General features: G+C 59.0%; 3 protein-coding genes across 9 annotated transcripts; 2 read left to right on the plus strand and 1 right to left on the minus strand.

Moving 5' to 3' along the window:
* Nucleotides 1-243: 243 nt before the first annotated feature.
* NEURL4 (neuralized E3 ubiquitin protein ligase 4) lies at nt 244-12,268 on the plus strand (the record flags this gene model as incomplete). 3 transcript variants are annotated; one of them, XM_082679392.1, is made up of 29 exons in its annotated part: nt 244-528; nt 1,479-1,923; nt 2,139-2,204; nt 2,349-2,647; nt 2,814-2,925; nt 3,013-3,101; nt 3,837-3,909; nt 4,059-4,323; nt 4,569-4,750; nt 5,071-5,156; nt 5,279-5,441; nt 5,530-5,728; nt 5,820-5,896; nt 6,021-6,099; nt 6,444-6,619; nt 6,707-6,838; nt 7,248-7,393; nt 7,503-7,727; nt 7,825-7,923; nt 8,007-8,168; nt 8,354-8,518; nt 9,083-9,241; nt 9,605-9,784; nt 9,926-10,013; nt 10,107-10,214; nt 10,362-10,506; nt 10,662-10,774; nt 10,855-11,020; nt 11,593-12,268. In XM_082679392.1, 29 exons carry the CDS (start codon nt 244-246, stop codon nt 11,795-11,797), a joined length of 4,689 nt encoding a protein of 1,562 aa, XP_082535518.1. In that variant the 3' UTR covers nt 11,798-12,268. The 3 variants fall into 3 exon arrangements, with proteins under 3 accessions (XP_082535518.1, XP_082535519.1, XP_082535520.1); XM_082679393.1 differs by having other exon boundaries at nt 6,444-6,613; XM_082679394.1 differs by having other exon boundaries at nt 427-657.
* Nucleotides 12,269-12,504: 236 nt separating this feature from the next.
* GPS2 (G protein pathway suppressor 2) lies at nt 12,505-15,262 on the plus strand. Of its 2 annotated transcripts, XM_082679545.1 has the most exons (11): nt 12,505-12,589; nt 12,756-12,918; nt 13,300-13,409; nt 13,485-13,597; nt 13,749-13,828; nt 13,918-14,000; nt 14,191-14,344; nt 14,448-14,537; nt 14,630-14,709; nt 14,795-14,890; nt 15,067-15,262. In XM_082679545.1, the coding sequence occupies exons 2-11, from the start codon at nt 12,825-12,827 to the stop codon at nt 15,148-15,150; spliced, it is 984 nt and encodes a 327-aa protein (XP_082535671.1). In that variant the 5' UTR covers nt 12,505-12,589; nt 12,756-12,824; the 3' UTR covers nt 15,151-15,262. The 2 variants fall into 2 exon arrangements, with proteins under 2 accessions (XP_082535671.1, XP_082535670.1); XM_082679544.1 differs by having other exon boundaries at nt 13,300-13,597.
* A 185-nt stretch (nt 15,263-15,447) lies between these two features.
* EIF5A (eukaryotic translation initiation factor 5A) lies at nt 15,448-20,544 on the minus strand. 4 transcript variants are annotated; one of them, XM_082678399.1, is made up of 6 exons: nt 20,526-20,544; nt 18,070-18,255; nt 16,790-16,894; nt 16,451-16,582; nt 16,284-16,357; nt 15,448-16,123 (listed from the first exon to the last, which is right to left on the minus strand). In XM_082678399.1, the coding sequence occupies exons 2-5, from the start codon at nt 18,232-18,234 to the stop codon at nt 16,295-16,297; spliced, it is 465 nt and encodes a 154-aa protein (XP_082534525.1). In that variant the 5' UTR covers nt 18,235-18,255; nt 20,526-20,544; the 3' UTR covers nt 15,448-16,123; nt 16,284-16,294. The 4 variants fall into 4 exon arrangements, with proteins under 4 accessions (XP_082534525.1, XP_082534527.1, XP_082534526.1 ...); XM_082678401.1 differs by lacking the exon at nt 20,526-20,544 and adding an exon at nt 20,123-20,288; XM_082678400.1 differs by lacking the exon at nt 20,526-20,544 and adding an exon at nt 19,805-19,875.
* Nucleotides 20,545-21,126: the final 582 nt, after the last annotated feature.

Genomic DNA, 21,126 nt, shown 5'->3' on the forward strand with positions numbered 1-21,126 from the left:
CCCCTCTGAAGCCACTCCGTCACCTCGCCCGTGTCGTAAAGCAAACCTGCCCGACCCTGTCGTCCTTTCTCTTCCCACCGTGGTAGTCCTTAGTTCCCTAACCCGGGATGCTTTATTGCCCGGCACTGCCGTAAAGCATATCTGGCCCCAACCCCCCGGTCCTATTCCCTCAGGGCGTCCGTGCACCGCGGTTGCCACGGTGCCGCCAAGCGCGGCTGTCGCGCGGCCCCGGTGTCAGCGGCGATGGCGGCGGGGTCGGGTGGGAGTGGGGGCTCTGGGGGAGGCCCCGGGCCGGGGCCGGGTGGGGGTGGGGGCCCCCCTGGCGGGAGCGGCCCAGGACCGGGGTCCGGCGGGGGTCCGGGCAGCGGCGGGGAGCTGCACCCGCGCACCGGGCGCTTGGTGAGCCTATCGGCCTGTGGGCGTACAGCGCGGCGGCAGCAGCCGGGCCAGGAGTTTAATCACGGGCTGGTGTTGAGCCGGGAACCCTTGCGCGATGGACGCATCTTCACCGTCCGCATCGACCGCAAGGTGCGGAGCTGGGGCCGCGGAAGAGAGATGTGGAGGGTGGTGGGAGGGGACTAGAAGGAGATGGGGGAGGCCAGCCAGGGTAGTCCACATCACCGGGTACCGAGAGGGAACCGCCAGACAGGACACCAGGTAGGTGATGGGCGGGAAGGGACCATGAAACGGAAACATTCAGTCTTAAGAAGAAGGAGACAAGGAGAGCTTGAGTTTTCTTAAGATCCAGGAGCAGGGAAGGGACGTGGGGCCCCACCCACTGTAATGACTAGGGAACAGATCTGGAACAATTTTGGGGAGATGGAGGATGGAGAGATGTCAGAAGTGTGATGGGAGGAGAAGAGAGATAACCAAGAAAAGAACAACCATTGAAGGACAAACTCACCGGTTTGGCCAGAAAGATGGATGAAAAGAAATATTCAAGGAGCAAGAGGTGTGTGTGCCTGTGCATAATGTGGTGAAGAGGCCGGGTGCACAGAGACAGAATTTGGGAGAAGGGTGAGTTTGAGTGCAGCCAGAGCCTAGGAGAGAAATAGGCCATATACAAGGAGGGAGAGAGCCATATACAAGAGCAAGGAATATGGACGTGGAGAGCTGTGAATTTGGCTGGTTGAGGGGCCACAGAGACCAGGGAAGTTAGAGGCGGCAGGGGGCTGGGGCCAGGGAATTTAGCCAGCCTGGTGGGGAAAGGCGTGGTGTTGTAGACAGTGAGCACCCACAGTACAAAGTAGAGTTGCTAAAGGAGAGCGGGCCCAACCATCCCCTGAGACCAGAGTCCAGAAAATACCTGTGGGACTGCATCTCTGGATGGTGATGCCTTGTGTCTCAAGAGAGCAAAGCCAGTTAGCTGTCTGAGAGGTGGGAAGAGGGGGACACAGTGGCCTGTGAAATGTGGTTTCCTAGTGGTGGGAGACCCATTCGTGGCCCATCCTGAGTCCCTGTCCATCACCCCATCACAGGTCAACTCCTGGAGTGGCTCCATTGAGATTGGGGTGACGGCACTGGACCCCAGTGTGCTGGACTTCCCAAGCAGCGCCACGGGGCTGAAGGGGGGCTCGTGGGTAGTGTCAGGCTGCTCGGTGCTGAGGGATGGACGTTCTGTGCTGGAGGAGTATGGGCAGGACCTGGACCAGCTTGGCGAAGGGGACCGTGTGGGCGTGGAGCGCACAGCTGCTGGGGAGCTGCGGCTCTGGGTGAATGGGCGGGATTGCGGCGTGGCCGCCACGGGCCTGCCAGCTCGTGTCTGGGCCGTCGTGGACCTTTACGGCAAGTGCACCCAGATCACCGTGCTACCCCCTGAGCCGGGCTTCAGCCCCCCTACTCCCGTCCCCACACCTCCCCTCGAACCCTCTGCCCCCGCTGAAGATTCTACCTGGTCTGAACAGGGGACCTCTGGGGATGAAGGTGAGAACACAGCTGGGGCAGCGGTGGAGGAGTGGGGCAGAGGGAATGGCTGAAGGAATGGGGGAAATGTAGTGACAAGTAGGGTATGGGCAGGGCCACTCAGACCCCCGAGTCTGTTGAAGGGGATAGCAGGGACTAGAGGAGGGGTGTCATGGCTGTGGGCCCTGCAGCAGGGGCCGAACACTTATTCCCCTCCTATCCCACTTGGTCGCCAGCCTTCACGGTGTCCCCCGCGCAGGCCCGGCCGGAGACGTTTCCTAACAGCCTTGAGTCGCATAATGGTGAGGGCTCCGGGGAGGTCCCGGGAAGGGGAGTGGGAAGTGAGGTGGACAGGGAGGGACCTCAGGAGAGGGGTAGGGGGAGCGCGGCAAGCCTGAGGATGAGGAGACTCATTTCTACTTCCTTCCTCCGCCCTGCTATCGCAGAATTTGCCAGCATGGAGCTCTCCGAGGTGGTGAGCAACGCCATCCTGTCTGCCTACAACGGGGGGCTCCTAAATGTGAACCTGAGCTCCCCACCGGCAGGGGAAGCACCGGGGCCTAGCGGCACTGCCACCTCACCCATCCTCACTTCCAACGATGCCCTCCTCTTTCACGAGAAGTGTGGAACCCTCATCAAACTCAGCAACAATAATAAGACGGCAGAGCGCCGCCGGCCCCTGGATGAATTCAACAATGGGGTTGTCATGACCAACCGCCCACTCCGGGACAATGAGATGTTTGAGGTGTGCAAGGCCCTGGGGTCTGGCTGGCACCTCACCCTCCGGGAGCTAGAGATGGGGCTTGATGCTGGAAGGGGGCGGGGGTGGCCTGGGGAAGAGCCAAGGGCGCAGAGTTTTTTCTCTGCATTTACATTCCCCGCCTCTCCCTTCCACTGTCACTACACCCAAGATCCGCATCGACAAGCTCGTAGATAAGTGGTCAGGCTCCATTGAGATTGGTGTCACCACCCACAACCCCAACAATTTGGAGTACCCAGCCACCATGACCAACCTGCAGTCAGGTACCAGCCCCCGGCAGGGTGGGCATGGCCTGTGGTTGCTGAGGTGAAGGGAGCCCGTACCCTAACCAGGGTGTCCGCTTCCCCCAGGCACCATCATGATGAGTGGCTGCGGGATCCTGACCAACGGCAAGGGCACCCGCCGGGAGTACTGTGAATTCAGTCTGGATGAGCTGCAGGTGAGGGTGGGCTCAAAGCGCGGGCCAGTCTCCAGGGGCGCCCGGGCACTGTGCAGCCCTGCCTGGGCACTGTGCTCTCTGACCTAGGGCAAGGCCCTTTATCTTTTGCTTGAAGGCTCCTTCTGAGAAGGCAGGGTTGCCCAACAGTTAGGCACTCAGATTTGGGAGTCAGATGGGTTTAATTCATTTCTCTGTTTGGCCATTCGTGGTAGTGATCTGCAGCAAGAAACTTACCCTCTTTGGTAGTTGTTTCTTTTTTTTTTTCGCGGTACGCGGGCCTCTCACTGTTGTGGCCTCTCCCGCTGCAGAGCACAGGCTCTGGACGCACAGGCTCAGCGGCCATAGCCCACGGGTCCAGCCGCTCCGCGGCACGCGGGATCCTCCCGGACCGGGGCACGAACCCGCATCCCCCGCATCGGCAGGCGGACCCCCAACCACTGCACCACCAGGGAAGCCCCTGTTTCTTCTTAGTGTCTAGAAATGAACCCGTCAGTAGTTTTCGATAGACTGTCGTGAGGGTTAATAGGTCGGTGTTGATAAAGTGGTTTAACACACTGCCTGACTTGCCTTGAGCATCAGAGTGGCCTGAGACGCGTGGGAGCCTTTTGGAACTGTTTCCCTGTCGCATGGTGTGGTGGGAAGGCTCGAAGCCCACTCTGTTCTCACAGTCCCCAGGACAAGTCTGGAGCCTGATTGTGAATGGATTCCAGGCTGTTATTTTTCTGCTTTGAATAGGAGGGCGACCACATTGGTCTCACGAGGAAGTCCAACTCTGCCCTACACTTCTTCATTAATGGCATTGATCAGGGTAAGGGGAAGCTCAGAGAGAGCAGCTGGGCCAGGGCTTTTGCTGTGAGGGGGTCTGTATCTCATTCTCTTGCCTGTTTCATGCTCCATCTCCCTATATTGACTCTTCTCCCCTCATCCCCCCATTCCCTGTGCCTTCCATCCCCGCAGGCGTGGCTACCCCCTTGACGCCCCCAGTGGTGTACGGTGTGGTGGACTTGTATGGGATGGCTGTGAAGGTGACCATCGTCCACAATAACAACCACAGTGACCGCCTACGCCGGAACAATGCCATCCTGCGGGCGCTGTCCCCTGAGGGTGCTCTCCGCCGGGCTGCTCCTGCGGCCCAGGCAGAACCCGAGCGCCTGCTCTTCCACCCCAACTGTGGGCAGAAGGCAGCCATCACCCACGAGGGACGCACTGCCCTGAGGCCCCAGTATGGCCCATGGGGTGGGGAGAAGCCTGCGGAGGGGCTCTGATGGGATTGGGGGGAGGGGTGGGGCAGTGGGAGGCAGCAGGAGTCTGGTGTGGGGCGTCCTGGACAGAGAAGGGGGGCCTCTTGGAGTGTGAAGCGTGGCTGCTTGACTTGGGTAGTGGGTGTCGGGCAGGCATCGCCAGGCTGAGCTTTGGCACACTCAGTATGTGTGTCGGGATCTGAGTCCCCACTTGCTGTGCCCTCAGTGCCACTGACGACTTCAATCATGGCGTGGTACTGAGCAGCAGAGCCCTGCGGGACGGAGAGGTGTTCCAGGTGCGCATCGACAAGATGGTGGACAAATGGGCTGGCTCCATTGAGATTGGCGTCACCACCCACAACCCTGCCTACCTCCAGTTGCCCTCCACCATGACCAACTTGCGCTCTGGTGAGCTCCCAAGAAGGGCAGGGCCAAGATAGGATGCTGGGGGGAAGCCGTCCCTGAAGCCCTGAAGCTTGTTCTCCAGCCCCTCTTTCACTTGTCACATTTATGACGACGCATTCAGTGGCTGAGGAGTGCCATGTGGACAGGGCCTGTGGCTGGCTTGGGAACTGCAGAGTTTTCTTGCCCTGCTCTGGGAAGCAAGCAAGTGTCAAAGAAAAGGCGGGATGGGCTAATGGCTTTGGGGAGTAATGTGGGGACCGCTATGTAGAGGAGAGGAGCTCTGGCTTTCCCCTTATGGCCTCTGCCACTCCTTGTCCCCCTAGGGACCTGGATGATGACAGGGAATGGGGTGATGCACAATGGGACGACCATCTTGGACGAATATGGGCACAACCTGGACCGGCTCAAGGTGGGAGAGTGGGGGTACCGCCAGGTGTCGGCAGCGGGGAGGTAGGCAAGGTGGGGCTGCTGCGGGACCGGCCCAGGCAGGAACTCCGCCTGACTCCTCACTCCAGCCCCCCTTCTTCCAAGGCAGGGGACACGGTGGGCGTGGTGCGGCGGGAGGACGGAACTCTCCACTTCTTTGTCAATGGGATGACTCAGGGCCCCGCCGCCTGGAACGTGCCCCCGGGCGTCTATGCTGTCGTTGATCTCTATGGCCAGGCAGCCCAGGCCACCATTGTGGACGACGTGGGTGAGGGCCGGGCTGGGCAGGGGTTGGGGTGGCCTTGGGAGGCCTCAGAGACAACTGTAATCCTAATGGGTGATGTCCACTCTTGCAGAGGTGCCCCAGGTTCCTGAGCCACTCCCTGAGGGGAACAACCAGGTGTCTCCAAGCTCCCCGTCATCCGGGACCGGGGGCTCCGACCTCCGCTTCCACCAGCTGCATGGCAGCAACGCAGTCATCACCAACGGTGGCCGCACTGCACTCCGCCACAACTGCCGCAGCGAGTTCAATGACGCCATCGTCATCTCCAACCGGTCAGTGTTGGGACTTTCATGTGCCCACTTTCCTACTACCCAGCGTCGGCCACCCAAGTAGGGCCTGTCTGATGGCCATTCTCCCTGGCAGGGCCCTGAGGGATGGAGAGCTGTTTGAAATTGTCATTCAGAAGATGGTAGACCGCTGGTCAGGCTCCATCGAGGCTGGTGAGGGGCACGTGTGTGTGTGTGTGTGTGTGTGTGTGTGCGCGCGCGCGCGCATGCACTGCAGTCAGGTGTTGGCTGCAGGAGGCTGGGGGCTCAGCTCAGACCCACCCCTGCCTCCTTCCAGGAGTGACCGCTATTCGGCCTGAGGACCTTGAATTCCCCAACACTATGACGGACATTGACTATGATACGTGGATGCTGAGGTTGGGCTGTCTGCTTTGGGGACCAGCTGGGTGGGGCTGGGTGGAGCTGGCTGGGATGAGGGACGCAGAGTTGGGGCATGTGGTGGCCATAGACAATGACAGACCCAGGGGTTCTGGCTGCCCAGTCCCTTCGATTCTGGGAAGCCCTCCCCCCACACCCTTAGGGAAGCTCCTGCTTTTCCCGGGGGGACCCCAGGGATGAAGGATACAAGATTGGGTCTCAGACCCCAGATCGAGATCCCAGTCTGAGGCACTGGAAGGTTCCGACAAGCAGAGACTGGGCAGAGGCCTGTGTGGGGAGAGGAAGCTGGGAGGCTGACCTACTCCTTCTGTCATCCCCCCAGCGGCACAGCCATCATGCAAGATGGTAACACCATGCGCAACAACTACGGGTGTGACCTTGACGCGCTAGGCACGGGTGCCCGCATCGGCATGATGCGCACTGCCAAGGGCGATCTGCACTACTTCATCAACGGCCAGGACCAAGGCGCTGCCTGCTCAGGCTTGCCTCCCGGTAAAGGTGACTACTCCGTGGCTTTCGCCCTGCCACCTTCAGCCCAGCCCACCCCTGGCTATCAGGCTCCTGACCCCTTTCTTTCTTACCCAGAGGTGTATGCAGTAGTGGATCTATATGGCCAGTGTGTCCAAGTGTCCATCACCAATGCCACCGGCCCCATGGACAACAGTCTGGCGACCAGCAACACCGCCACTGAGAAGTCATTCCCCCTGCACTCCCCAGGTTCAGCCGGCAGGGAGGGAGGGAGGGCTCTGCCTGCCTGCTGTGGGCCTGGGGGATGCAGTTTCCAGGTCACGGAAGCTGTTCAAAGATAGGCTGGCTGCAGCAGCTGCAGACCGAGGGGGAGGGATCAACCCGTGGTGGGAAGCAGCCAAGAAGAGGGGAGGAGGTTACACCTGGTACACAGGGCCTAGACCCTTCCCCGCCACCAGGGGGCTGGGACACCGTAGCTGGGCGTGGCAGGTTTGGGACTGGGTCTTGCCTCGGTGAAAGAGGAGTCAGGGGTCTTGAGGGAGCACTGGAGGTGGGACCTTCGCGTCAACTTCCTGCTTCACCTGAAAGCTTTGCCTGTGTCCTGTCTGAAGCTTGCTGCCCCAGTCCTCCCCCATCCTCTGGTGCCATCTTTCCACAGCGGCTGGCGTGGCTCACCGATTCCACAGTACTTGCGGCAAGAACATCACCCTGGAGGAAGACGGCACGAGGGCGGTGCGTGCTGCCGGCTACGCCCACGGCCTCGTCTTCAGCACCAAGGAGCTCAAGACCGAGGAGGTCTTTGAGGTGGGCTGTGGCGATGTGACAGGGGAGGTGGCGGACCCTTCACAGCAGAGCCAGACTGCTTCCCACCCTCCTGCCCCACAGTGCCACTGAGAGTTCCTCTCTCTCACAGGTGAAAGTGGAGGAGCTGGATGAGAAGTGGGCTGGTTCCCTCCGGCTAGGGCTGACCACACTAGCACCGGGGGAGACGGGGCCTGGAGCGGGCAGTGGCCCGGGGCTGCCTCCCTCCCTGCCAGAGCTCCGGACTAAGACCACCTGGATGGTGTCCAGCTGTGAAGTGAGGCGCGACGGGCAGCTCCAGAGGATGAACTATGGCCGGAACCTCGAGAGGCTGGGGGTGAAGCAGCTGACTTCAGGGACCGGGGTGGGCGTGGGAGTCGGGGTGGCGGGGAGAGGCGGGCTGAGCACTTGTCCTTGCCTCACCTTGGCCCTAGGTGGGGAGCCGTGTGGGCATTCGCCGAGGGGCAGATGACACGATGCACATCCTGGTAGATGGAGAGGATATGGGGCCTGCAGCCACCGGCATTGCCAAGGTAGACCCAAGACCAGCACTGGGTCTGGGAGTGGGGTTGAGGTCCTCCACTGATCTCTGACTTCTGGGTCTATGTGCCCCCAGAGCGTGTGGGCCGTGTTGGATCTGTATGGGCCAGTGCGGAGTGTTTCTATTGTCAGCTCCACCAGGCTGGACGAGCCAGAAGGCACCCAGCCTCCTTCCCCCAGCTCGGACACTGGCAGCGAGGGCGAGGAGGAGGATGAGGGCGAGGAGCACGGCCTGGAAGTAAGAGGCAGCAGCAGGGCCCACTGGGCACAGGGAGGGACCGTTGGTGGCCCGTTGGGTCGTCTTCAGGTTCTCTGATCCAGCCCTGGGTGGGCGGAGGCTTATCTGCAGGCTCTGTCAAGCCCAGTGGGGTGGCTCAGGCCTCGCGTCGGCCGCCCCGCAGCTCACTCTCTCCTCCACACCAGGGCCAGAATCAAGTGGCCGTTATGCCCACAGCCCTCGAGTTCCTAGAGAACCATGGGAAGAATATTCTCTTGTCCAACGGGAACCGTACAGCTACACGAGTGGCCAGCTACAACCAGGGCATCGTTGTCATCAGCCAGCCCCTGGTGCCCCAGCTGCTGGTCCAGGTGGGCCTCACCTCCTTGTCCCCGGCTCCTCTTGCTCAGGGTGACCCAGGGCCAACCCTCCTGCAGAGAGGCTTTTCCAGGTTGAGGACAAAGTGGAAGGCATGCCCTTTGGGTGAGCTTCCTGGGCTTTTGTTCATATCCTGTGGTGGCAGTTGTATATCAGTTTCCAGGAAGTACCCACCTGGGGGCTGTGACGAGGGAAGCAGTGGAGAGGGGCTGAGGGATGCCAGGGAGACTCCTGATTCTATATGTGGGAACAGGGCATGCTTTCCAGAGGAGGGGGTCTTGTGCTGCAGACTACAAGTTGTCAGAGTTAGGCAGGTGAAGAAAGCCCATGGGGACAAGAATCCTTTTAGAAGCAATAGCAAGACCAAGGCTGAAAGAGGGAAGGACACAGCTGAATTTGCAGTTTCCTGTCTGTCCAGGCATCGGAAGGGGTGGCATCCCAGGCCACACTGTGGGGTGCCGTCTTCTCTCCCTGGCTGGGGTGAGGAGCCCGGTCCTGCAGGGTGGGTGACCTCTTTGTAGGAGGCCATGATTGCGGAGTGGTTGCCTTCTCCCCAGGTACGGATAGACTTCTTGAACCGGCAGTGGACATCTTCCCTTGTCCTGGGAGTCATTACCTGCCCACCGGAGAGGCTCAACTTCCCTGCTTCTGCCTGTGCCCTCAAACGGGCGGCCTGGCTGCTGCGGGGCCGTGGGGTCTTCCACAACGGTCTCAAGGTGGGTAGGGAGCAGAGAGAAGGGGGAGGGGCTGGCCGAGAGGGAGAAGAGGGGCCCCTAACCCTGGAGCTAGGACCATAGGTATAAAGGCGTCCTGTAGTGGATGGGCAAGGGTGTGAGCGGCGTTACCTGGTCAGTCTCGGGCTCATCGTCTCCTCCTACATCCCTGCCATGGAGAATGTTGCGGGGGGTGGGGCTGGGGGAGGTGGAGTCTAGGTAACTGAAGCAGGGGCAGAGCCTGGGCAGTGGGCAAGTGTGGAGGCAAAGCCCAGGGACTGGCGACCCGAAGCTTAGTGAGGGGCCGGGGTGGCTGCTGCCGGTGGGAGTCTGATCTCTGGGAAGACAGTAGGTCTCTCCCCCCAGATCTGTGAGAAGTTTGGGCCAAATCTGGACACGTGTCCTGAAGGCACCATCCTGGGACTGCGGCTAGACAGCTCTGGGGGGCTGCATCTCCACATCAATGGGATGGACCAGGGAGTGGCTGTGCCAGATGTCCCCCAGCCCTGCCATGCGCTCGTGGACCTCTACGGGCAGTGTGAGCAGGTTAGTGGCAGCAGAGGCGGGGAGGAGTGGTGCCTGGGAGGCTGGGCTGTCCGAGGACAGGGGAAGTCTGGAGTTCAAGGAGGGGATCAGCAGGCTCTGGGGGCTGGTCACACTCTGGCTGACCACCCCTCTCCCCTGCAGGTGACAATCGTGACCCCTGAACCAGGGGCTGCCAGTGGAAAGAGTGCTGGAACCCAAGGGGACATGGAGAAAGCTGACATGGTGGATGGTGAGCCAGCCGAAGGGGCCAGGATCCCATCTCACCCCCACCTCGTACTTCTGGCCCCGGCTCCCGTGACCTTTGCCCTTTCTGCTCCCTCAGGTATCAAGGAGAGTGTGTGCTGGGGTCCACTGCCCACTGCTAGCCCCCTCAAGAGCTGTGAGTACCACGCCCTTTGCTCCCGTTTCCAGGAACTGCTGCTGCTTCCTGGTGAGTCCCCAGTCCCCCAGAACCTGCCTCATTCCCTGCCCAGCCCAGGGCCATGGCCGGAGCCCTGGAGACCAGTAGGAAAGAGGCCACATGGCTGAGACCCAGGGCGGGAGCCATGCCACAAAGTCTGCCACTCACTCTCCACAGAGGATTATTTCATGCCTCCGCCGAAGCGCAGCCTGTGCTACTGTGAGTCTTGCCGGAAGCTTCGAGGGGATGAGGCCCACAGGCGCCGTGGGGAGCCCCCGCGGGAATACGCTCTGCCCTTTGGCTGGTGCAGGTTCAACCTCAGGTACGTATGGGGCAGGGTCATGCTTCTCTCTCACTGTTCTTTGCCCCCTTGAGAAAGGGAGGTCCCGAGAGGGTGTATGGTAGAAGACAAAACTTCTTGTCTGGGGAATGACCTCGGGGAGCCAGTGACCTTTGTCCTATGTGTCCACCTCCTAGGGTGAATCCCCGCCTAGAGGCTGGGACACTAACCAAGAAGTGGCACATGGCGTATCATGGGAGCAACGTGGCAGCCGTCCGGAGGGTGCTGGACCGGGGGGAGCTGGGAGCAGGTACCGCGGCACCGGCAGAGGCCGGGCAGGCCGGGCCCATGGGCCATGGGGGGGCCACCCTGACCCAGCTCTCCTCACAGGCACTGCTTCCATCCTGAGCTGCCGGCCCTTGAAGGGAGAGCCTGGGCTGGGGTTTGAGGAGCCTGGCGAGAACTGCGCGCCTCCTCGGGAGCAGCAGCCCCCTCCAGTGCTGCTTTCCCCCTCCCTCCAATATGCTGGGGCTGAGGCCCTGGCATCCAAAGTGCAGTGAGTACACAGGAAGCAGGGCCTGGGGCCACACGGGTCGCCATGATTCCCTCTCCTCTCCCACCTTGTCTCCCTAGTTCCTCAGTCTCTACCCAGCCCTTTCTTCACACAGTCTTTGCACAAGTACCACTTATTTTGTCCTATCACAGAGAACAAAGAAGGGAACCCTAGGCATGTGGAAGTTATGCTCTTTCTTGCTCTAGAATGTTTATGCATAATAAGTATTTAGTATTTTTAAAGGTGACAAGTACTATGGAAACAAAAAGAGTGGGTGAAGTGGGTCAGAAGTGTGGTTGGAGCGGGCGTATGGTATAGGGTGGTCTGGGTAGACTTCATTAAGAAGGTGAGATCTGAGCAAAGACTTGGAGAAGGCAGGAGGGAGTTAGGCGAGCAGGCATTGGGAGGAAGGCCATTTCAAGTAGAGAGGACGGCTAGAGCCAGGTTCCTGTACGGAGAGAGTGATTCCTGAGAACAGCAAGGCCAGCTTCTAACTGTCGTGGTGGCAGCTGGAAAGGGGGAGAGGTCCTGGGCCCAGAGGTCTCACTGCCCTATTTATGCTTCTTGCCTGACAGATTCCGGGACCCCAAATCCCAGCAGACACACCAGGCCCAGGTGGCGTTCCAGGTGTGTGTGCGCCCTGGCTCCTACACCCCCGGACCCCCTTCCGCTGCCCTCAGAGAGCCTCCCGACCCTCACTTCAGCCCAGCCGAACTTGAGTGGGTAACCAAGGAGAAGGGGGCCACACTTCTCTATGCCCTGCTGGTACGGGTGGAGTGAGGGGTGAGGCCGCACCACTACAAGCACAGTTGGGCCTCGGCCCGTGGACTCTGAATGACGACTGCCACCACCTCACTCCAGCGACCCACGGCACGCTGAGTGCTCAGCCTGGCAGATGCACAGGAGCATGCGGGCAGACTCTCAGACTAGCTGGGAAGCGGAGCTGTCTCCGTGCCCAGGGCTCGGACAGTCCCTCCCTCCGAGGTGAAGGCGCAGCGGGGAGCCCGGCCGCAGGCCCTGGGGAACCCTCTCCATGCACTGATCTGGGGAGCACGACTCCCCGCGACTCCTCCCCCATACACTTAATTTATTTCCGTTTCTGTTCTGGTTACTGTGAATTCCAGAGGAGTCTCCCGGTGCCCCACATGAAGCTGCTTTTCCGGCCCAGGGGGGAGTGGGGAAGGCGGCGCCGGGGGTCGGGCCTCTGTACAGTTGTTACTGACTCTGATTTCTAAGGAGCCAATAAACGCCGTCTCAGAGCAGCCGCCTCGGCCTCTCTCGCGCGCGCCTCTCGCCTCCCGGAGGATCCCCGGCCCCGCCACGTCAGGGACTCCGCCCGCGGGGCCGGCCCGGTAGGGGCGTTTCGCGGTGCGCGGCCGGGGCGCAGCGGAGGCGTTTGGACACCGCGGGCACCCGTCGCGAGCGCTACCGTCTGCCCCGCCCCACCGCCCCGCCCCGCCCCACCCGCGAGCCCGCGGCCGCCCCGACTCCGGAAGGATTCGGCCAAGCGGCCGGATGTGACGCTACGGCCCAGGCGCTCGGGAGGCCGCGGAGAAAGCGACGAGAAGGCGGGTAGGGAGGGGCGGGCGCCCGGGTGGCGGGCAGGGGGCGGGAGCGCCAAGACCCCCGCCCGCGCACGCGGAGGAGCCGCGTTGAGGGCCGGTCCGGGCGGTGGGCACGTGACCGGGGCGGCCCGCCCGGCCCGGCGCGCTACCCCTGAGCGCCCGCCTCCCCGTAGGCCCGGCCCGAGGTCTGGCAGCCAGCGACAGAGCCGGGCGCCCACGGCCCGAGCGCCCCCGGCAGCACCATGCCTGCGCTCCTGGAGCGCCCCAAGCTTTCCAACGCCATGGCCAGGGCGTTGCACCGGCACATCATGATGGAGCGGGAGCGCAAGCGGCAGGGTGAGACGGGGCCAAAGCGGGAGGATGCACGGCCCGGGGAGCACCGCGCTCCCAGGGCTGACCCCCCCCCCCCACCCACGGGCAGACCAGTGCACAGCGGCCGAAGCTAGAGGGACGGACAGCCCCGTTGTGTCGGGGATTAGAGGCCACACTTAAACTCCAGCGCCCTGGAGCTGGGAAGGACCTTGGAGAGCACCTAATAAACCTCCCCGCCCCAGCCCCCTCGCGGTGATGGGGAAGCCTGTCCCCTCCTAGTGCTTTTGGTACTGGAGCAAGTACAAAGAGTACTGGGATAACCAATTTTTGCCAGTCTTCATTCTCTAACATTCTGATAGTTTAACCATCCTGCCACTTTCTCTTTTTACCTGACTCTTATTCCAGAGGAGGAAGAGGTGGACAAGATGATGGAACAGAAGATGAAGGAAGAGCAGGAGAGAAGGAAGAAAAAGGAGATGGAAGAGAGAATGTCACTAGAGGAAACCAAGGAACAAGTAAGCAGTCTCTTCATCTCTCCTAGCTCTTTCTTCTCTTGGCTCTCCTGCCTTCACCTTCTCTCCCCTCCCCAGATCCTGAAGTTGCAGGAGAAGCTTTTAGCCCTACAGGAAGAGAAACATCAGCTTTTCCTGCAGCTCAAGAAAGTTTTACATGAGGAGGAAAAACGGAGGCGAAAAGAGCAGAGGTGAGATTGGAGAGCTAAAAATAAAATTGGGCCCAAAGTGTAACTGGGATCAGGTAACAAAACATCAGTGTTTAATGGCAAACGGGACGGGGAAGGGGGTGGGAACGGCATGGGTCGGACTTGTCTTTGATCTGCCTTCCTTTCCCTCCAGTGACCTGACCACTCTGACATCAGCGGCATACCAGCAAGGCCTGACCGTTCACACTGGAACTCACCTCCTCAGCATGCAGGGTAAGGATTAAAGAAACTGCTTGTCAGAATGCGCCTTCCAGTAGGTTGCTGCCTCATTTCAGCATCATGAAGCCCCTCTCCCTCTCTAGGGAGCCCTGGAGGACACAATCGCCCAGGCACCCTCATGGCAGCAGACAGAGCCAAACAGATGTTTGGACCGCAAGTGCTTACGGTAAGAACAGTAGAAATGGGTGTTTAGGCTGAATTTTTTTCCCTACTACCACCCAGACCCCAGCGTGCTTACCAGCCAGCACTCAAGTCATGAGTGTGTCCCACCAAACTGTGTAGAGGAAATGGGGCAGTCACTTGAGTTTTTGCTTCATGGAGTTCACAGGCAGTGAGTTCTCATCTTTCCTCCTTAGACCCGGCACTACGTGGGCTCAGCAGCTGCTTTCGCAGGGACCCCAGAGCATGGGCAATTCCAAGGCAGCCCGGGCGGCGCCTATGGGACTGCTCAGCCCCCACCTCACTATGGACCCACACAGCCTGCCTACAGTCCTAGTCAACAGCTCAGAGGTGAGCAGTGGGAAAAGAGGAAGAGAGCTTTCCTCAAGGCCCAGAGGGAGGAGTGGGGAACAGGCTACGAGGAGGTTCTCGTGACTGTCTCTTGCCTCCTCAGCACCTTCCGCATTTCCTGCAGTACAGTACCTGTCTCAGCCACAGCCTCAGCCCTATGCCGTGCACAGCCACTTTCAGCCCACCCAGACAGGTGACGGACACCCCACGCAGGGGCCCAGTTTCACGGGTCCTCCCTTCCTTTCTCCATTCTCTACTCACTTCACACCCTTCCTCCCCACCTAGGGTTCCTCCAGCCTGGTGGTGCCCTGTCCTTGCAAAAACAAATGGAACATGCTAACCAACAGACGGGCTTCTCTGACTCAGTGAGTAGAGCCTTGCGAGGTCAGGGAAGGGCTACCTATGCTAAGGGGAGCCGCAGGTTGCCTCAGCTAACTTTGTTCTCTACAGTCCTCCCTGCGCCCCATGCATCCCCAAGCTCTGCATCCAGCCCCTGGACTCCTGGCCTCACCCCAGCTCCCTGTGCAGATGCAACCAGCAGGAAAGGTAAGGTGGTAATCCAGCCCGTGAGAATCCCTACACGACAGGGAAACAGGACTGGGTAGGATAGGTGGTCCCCACCCCCATATTCCCTTCCTCCCTTGGGATGGCTCTCAGTTGCGCGTGGAGTAAAAGGGAGGGCACGCACGCTGACAAAGCCCTCCTTTCATCACCGCTGCCAGTCGGGCTTTGCAACCACCAGCCAGCCTGGCCCTCGGCTCCCCTTCATCCAGCACAGCCAGAACCCGCGATTCTACCACAAGTGACCATCAGATTTGATCTTCAACCTTGCCCCCAGCCCCTGCCGTGGGGGAGGATCCCTGGTGTGTCCTAGTCCCAGGCCAATAAAATCTACCTGCCACTGACCCTGGCTGCGACTATCTGTGTTGCCTCCCACTGGGCTGCTAGGAGGGTGAGGGGTGGCTGGCAGGTCCATAGGAACCACAGGGGGACAGCAGGTTGGTTGTAATGAGCTCAGTGGCAGAGTTCAACCTATACTCTTCTTTCTGATTTCCAAATTGACGTTCTAGTCAGCAAATACCGATTTATTTCGAAGCAGCAGCTGAGTTGGGGGCTTCATATTAAACTTGTAGTTTTATTCAGGTTTGATTTTTAACAAATGTGTCGGGGAGAGAGCCCGCAGGAAAGGGTGAAGCCCATGGGGGCAGGGCCCTCCCAGATGCCTGAGGAGGGGGCAGGTCCCCTCCCCTCTCCTCCTCTTCCCTTCCCATCTAAAGGGATTTGGGGAGAGACATAGGCAGGGGAGGGGGCTGGTCCCCAGTCTGTGGGGGTGGTGCTTGGGAAAAAGGGCTATTGGGGAATAAGGGACCAGACCAGGGATGAGTAGGGGAAGGGCACAAGGAACATTTGCCAGAATCCACAGCTTTCTGATTCCAGATTGAATTAAAAAAAAAAAAAAAAAAAAAAACCAAAAAAAAAAAAAAAACCAAACCAACCTAAACCACAAGCAGCACCCACCCGGTCTCCCCCACCAGGGCTGTAGTGCGAGGGGAGAAGAGGAGGGCAGCGTCACCAAGGCCATGGTTCACTCACTCCTGGCCAAGGGAGCAGGGTGAAGGGCACGGGCTCCCCGACAGATTGAGGGTGTAGGGGAAACCAAAATAAAATGTCAAATAAATTGCGTAGGAGAAGTCCAGCCAAGGGCCGGGCCAGAGCTGGGCCAGGCTGGGGGAGGGGGCCTCTGCAGGCTGGAGGATCACTGCTGCCACCACAGCCACCCTGGGTAGAAGAGAGAAACCAGGTGAGACAGGATAAAACCTTCAAAGGGAAAAAGGGTGAGGGGAACAAGCACCACAGTCAATTAAGACCAAAGTAGCTCTTCCATGGAGATGACAAAGTGAGTGGAGGGGGCTGGGGGGAGGGGGGTCACCACACTCACCTGGGAGCCAGTTATTTTGCCATGGCCTTGATTGCAACAGCTGCCTCCTCTGTCATGGCAGACAGCACCGTGATCTGGGGGAGCATGGGGGATAGTCAAGTCTGAGCTCAGAGAAAGAAGCACAAAGAACAAAGCTGGGCATAAAAGAAAGAGGGGGGGCACCATACCAGTATCTCTTCTCCACAGTCGTACTTCTGCTCAATCTCCTTGCCAAGATCTCCCTCAGGCAGACGGAGGTCCTCTCGCACCTCCCCGCTGTCTTGGAGCAGTGATAGATACCCATCCTGGATGCCAATCAGCTGGGGGCAGACAGGGAAGGAAGCTGAAGGTAGGCCCAAGTAGCCTGAGGATAAAGGGTCTGATGGGCAAACTAGGGTGGGAAACTGCTAATACCAAATACCCTCTCCTCCTGCCAATCTCCCTTCTCTCAGCACAAGGTCTTCTCGCCAGTCTCTATTTTCCTCCCACAAACCACTAACCCATCTACATCCAGACCATCTACATACCTGGAAATCGTTCCTTTTGATGTTGGGGACATCCATATTATGAGTTGACGGGCAGATATCTTCATATTTCTTCCCAGTAAAGATGTCAATACCAACCAGATGGACCTGTATGCATGCATCACATCAAAGAGAAACCCAACCAAACTCTAGGATGGAGGAGATAAAGGCTCAAGTTATCCCTGGCTAGTGAGGGAAGTCAGACTAGGTTGTCAGGACAAAGATTAGAGGAGCTGGAATTGAACCAATCAACTCAAGAAAGAAACACTAAAGCCTCTAAAAAGAGCCTGGGGCCAAAAGACCACCACTGAGACTGGAGTTGACAGCACACAGGAAGGTTGTAGGACAGGCTTGGAGCAGTCACCTCGAGCTATCAAAACATTAACGAGAGACCAGGATCCTAGGGGAGCAGGAGTCGTCTAGGTGAAAGTCTGGAAGAAGCTTTCTGGACATCAGCGTAAAAGGCTGAGAACTTGGAAAATAAGGAAGGTAGAAGGAAAAGAACTGAGAAAACAGGAAGGAATGAGAAAGAAGAGAGCTGAAAAGAAAAAAGGACTTGGGGAGAGAACAGAAAAAACAATGCATTTAGGAAATAAGAAAACCAGAAAGAACAAAGAATGAGCTAGACATCTGGGGGTAACTCAGGATGTGCCAAGTCAACAGAAGACAGAAAAACTGATTTGGGAACAAAACCACAAGAAATCCAACAAGGGTGAATCAGGTTGAACTTTTGAGAAAAAAGAAAAAGTAAAGTTACAAGGAGGGATATAAGAAAAATGTTAGGACCTAAGGAAGCAAGGAGGCTCCAGGAGAGGGGGCAGGTAGAGACACTCTGATGCTGCATCAGAGATCCAAGGGGAGAGCTGGCACTGGAGAGTGGGGCAGCAATTTGGAAAATCAGAGGTGTACACTGGAGCCCCTCCGAGAGATGTTAGGATTGGAGAAATCCTGGGCAAAGTGATAGAAACAAAGAGAACCTACAAAGACTCAAATGGACAGACAAATAGAAAAAGTGACGGAGCAGCTGAAGAGTCAGAGCATAAAGGACCACAAAGAGAAGTTGGAGACACACAAAGATGGACAAAGGGGGGATTCCAAGGATGACAGGGCACAGAAGGGTAACCAAGGAGGAAGCTGAAGGCTGGTGTAGTAGTTGAAAAAGGTGTCCAGGGCTGAGTGCTGAACACAAGGAACTGGATGGTAATAAAAGAGCTAAAGAAGATAGGGGGCTAGCATTGATGACAGCTGGTGGGGAAGACAAGATATGGAAATGAAATTCTAACCTTGGCATGGCCGTGCTTGCCAGTCTTGGAGGTTGACATCTCCACAATCTTACATGGCCGGCCTTTGAGCACCACAAAGCCATTCTTACGTAATGCTGAGCACTGCATCGGGAAGGTGGCTGAGGCCCCTGCATCTCCTGTCTCGAAGTCCAAATCATCTGCCATTTTAAGAGGCTTCGATTCCAACTAGAATCAAGAAGAGAACTAGGGTCAGTAAGGATAGAATTAATAGGGTCTCCAATTTATCCCACTCTACTCTAGAAACACTGATTCATTTTTTCCCCAGCACTTTATTCCATTACCCACGTAAAATAAAGTTCCTAGATTAAATACTGATTGGAATCAAAAATACTATGTGTGTGGCGGTGGGAGATAAGCAGGATTCCCCACCGCAAATGAAAGCTAAAGGGGTGGCCCGGGATAGAAAAAGCTCCAGGAAGTCAGGATGTCAAATCTCTGAGATGGGCAAAGGCCTAATTCCTGGTAGGGGGAGGACTCAGGTGTTGCTTGCCACTGAAAACCAACCACCCCTCTTCCCCACACATAACCAGGGCTATAATTAGGTGAGCAGCTATGAGCCAGCAAAAGGGCGGGGCTAATGTGGGGGGGGAGGGGTGGAGACCGGAGGACAGGGAGCCCCACCCGTCTCTGTTACCCCCCCCACCCTATCCACACACGAGCCAGTCACTGGTACAGGAAACCACAAGGCCTCTTTGGGGGATTCCCGCCTCTCCAACATGCATTTGCAGACGCAGCCGAGGGGGAGAAAGTAAAGTTGTTTTCTAACTGATCTCCCTGCCAAACACCTCTGCTTTCCCAAAGGGAACCCAGGAACCCAGCTTCTCCTCAAGGGCCCTCCCACTTTTCCCAGGATGCACCGGTCCTGTCGGCTTTTCAGGCCGGGCCTGTACAGTCAGTAGAAAGTGGGAGAGTGGGGAGTGGTGAATGACGATAAAATGAAAGCAAAAGGCTGGTAGTAGTTAGTGAGTAGTGTAAATTATACTAGGCTAGCAGAGTTAAGGACCCTAAAACCAGGAACTCCCAAAACAGACACAACGAGAAAGACAGTGACAAGGTGAAGAGCACCTATCAAAATGGGTAATTCATCTGCCCCGGACTTTAAAGCGCTGTCGGGACGACCGGTAAGAGTTGGGCTCCCGTCCAATCGCCCTCGGTTTCCCACTTTCTCTGGCGTCCCAGCACGGACAAATGCCACTTACACCTGGCTGGCCGCCTCACTTCACAGGAGGATTGGGGGGAAAGCTACAGGGGCCCATGAGGTGGGGGAGCGCTAACATATGCCCACAGCGGGCTCACGGAGGTGATCAAGATCAGGGCGTCGGGCTTCTCCCACTCCTCAAAATTCCAAACTCCCTTAGGCGCCCGCGAGGACCACCTCTCTCCGCGCTGGGGGTTGCCGGCTCCCGCCCACCATGTGGCCGCCCGGGGCTTCCGGTGGCCGGGACCTGGGGGGAGGGGTCCCCGCGCTGCCATGCGGCCCCCGTCCACCTTCGGCCATGCGGCCTCCGACCCCAAGGGCAGCCTCTCATAGGCGGCACTTCCGGTACTGCGGCCACCCCCTCCTCAAAGGCCGCGCCAGGCCGGAGCCACGCAGCCTCCCCTCCCCCCCGCCGGCCGCCAACCCCCCCTCCACATGCCCTCTCACCGAATAGCCCCCTCCCCCACCTCACGTGGCCGCGCGGCGCCCGGTTCTCAACGTCCCAGGTACCCTTACCCCGGCGGGCCGATCTTGCCCCCGGCCCTCGCCCCAGCTTGGCCGCCCGGCGGCCTTTCCCGCGTGGCGGCCTCGCGGCTCGCCGTCCCCCGCCCTGCGTCGCTCCAACGTCACCGGGCCAGCCCCAACCGTCACCCCGCGCGCCAACCGGGTCGCGCGCCCGAGCCTCTCCGCACCTCGCGCCGCTCTCAGACCGAATCTCGTGCGGCGGCGGCGGCCGCCGATCCCCTCTGCCCCCTCCCCGACCCTCGCGCAGTTCCATCTCTACTCCCAGGCCCAAGCCAAGGTTCCGCGCACGCGCGCCCTGCCCGCTCTCACCTCGCGCGAATGCACTGACTCGACCCCGTTCACTCGCGGCGAGCCCAACCGCTGCCCCAGAGCCCGCTGCCGCCGCCGCCGCCGCCTCTACCGCCGCCGCCGCTGCTGCACACGGGTCTTAGTACGCAGGCGCCGACTCCCCACTGACCAACCAAGCAGCCCTGTGACAGCCGCGCAAGCGTGCTATCTATCTCCTCCGCCCTCCACCCCCGCACTGCGCAAGCGCACAGATTCTCCCGGCTCTCCACCCTCCCTCCCACCTACCCATCCAATGACGCGCATCCGTGACCCCGCCCCTCACAATTCCTGAGTTCGTCCCACCAGTAGGCAACGCGCAGGCGCATCCGGTTTTTTAATCCCTTCAACCTCCTCTCCCATCCCCGTGTTAGACCACCAGCCCTACCGGACGGTTCTTGCGCCTGCGCAGTAAGAAGCCCTGCACTCCACACCCTCTGAAGGAAACGCCTCGGCCTCAAGGCGCATGCGTGTTGGGAGTCCTGACCGCCCCTTCCACTTCAGACGTCGTCTGTACGCCAGGCGTTGAAAAGACCACGCCACTGTACTGCTGGTGTCGTCTAGAACGCATGCGCCTTAGGAAACGCCCCACCTCGACTTTAGCTGGGCTTAAGACTCACACGTTTCAGAAAACTTGTACTGTGGGGTGGGTCCTTGGTCTCAAAACCCATTTCCCCGCTTCCCACTTCCCCTGGTTCCACACATGCGCGAGAGAGCTCTTTACGCTCCACTCTTCCCAGCGCGCTAGTGTGGTCGGGTTACCACCCATCTCAGCTTCACTTCTCTGAACTGTGCGACTCTGCTCTGCCATAGAGTTTCATCCAGAAGGATAGAGCGGTCCTGTCCCAGCCACCATCTTGTTTAAACCCTCGGTCCATGTTGGTCTCTATGGCTTCCATAGAGGCCATTCTACTTCTGAATCCTAAAATAAGGAGATTTACATGGCATTTCTCTTTTTCCCCCAACTGTTCTCTGCGGTCTCCAAAACA

The sequence above is a fragment of the Grampus griseus genome (genome assembly GCF_964374135.1).
Source record: "Grampus griseus genome assembly, chromosome: 20".
Taxonomy (NCBI): domain Eukaryota; kingdom Metazoa; phylum Chordata; class Mammalia; order Artiodactyla; family Delphinidae; genus Grampus; species Grampus griseus.

Coding starts and splice junctions, on each gene's coding strand:
- GPS2 (XM_082679544.1), top strand. CDS start 12,825: ATGCCTGCGCTCCTGGAGCGCCCCAAGCTTTCCAACGCCATGGCCAGG. Junction 12,919..13,299: donor GCGGGAGCGCAAGCGGCAGG/GTGAGACGGGGC, acceptor CTCTTATTCCAG/AGGAGGAAGAGGTGGACAAG. Junction 14,891..15,066: donor AGATGCAACCAGCAGGAAAG/GTAAGGTGGTAA, acceptor CACCGCTGCCAG/TCGGGCTTTGCAACCACCAG.
- EIF5A (XM_082678399.1), bottom strand. CDS start 18,234: ATGGCAGATGATTTGGACTTCGAGACAGGAGATGCAGGGGCCTCAGCC. Junction 16,583..16,789: donor TCAAAAGGAACGATTTCCAG/GTATGTAGATGG, acceptor GTCTGCCCCCAG/CTGATTGGCATCCAGGATGG. Junction 16,358..16,450: donor ACTGTGGAGAAGAGATACTG/GTATGGTGCCCC, acceptor ATGCTCCCCCAG/ATCACGGTGCTGTCTGCCAT.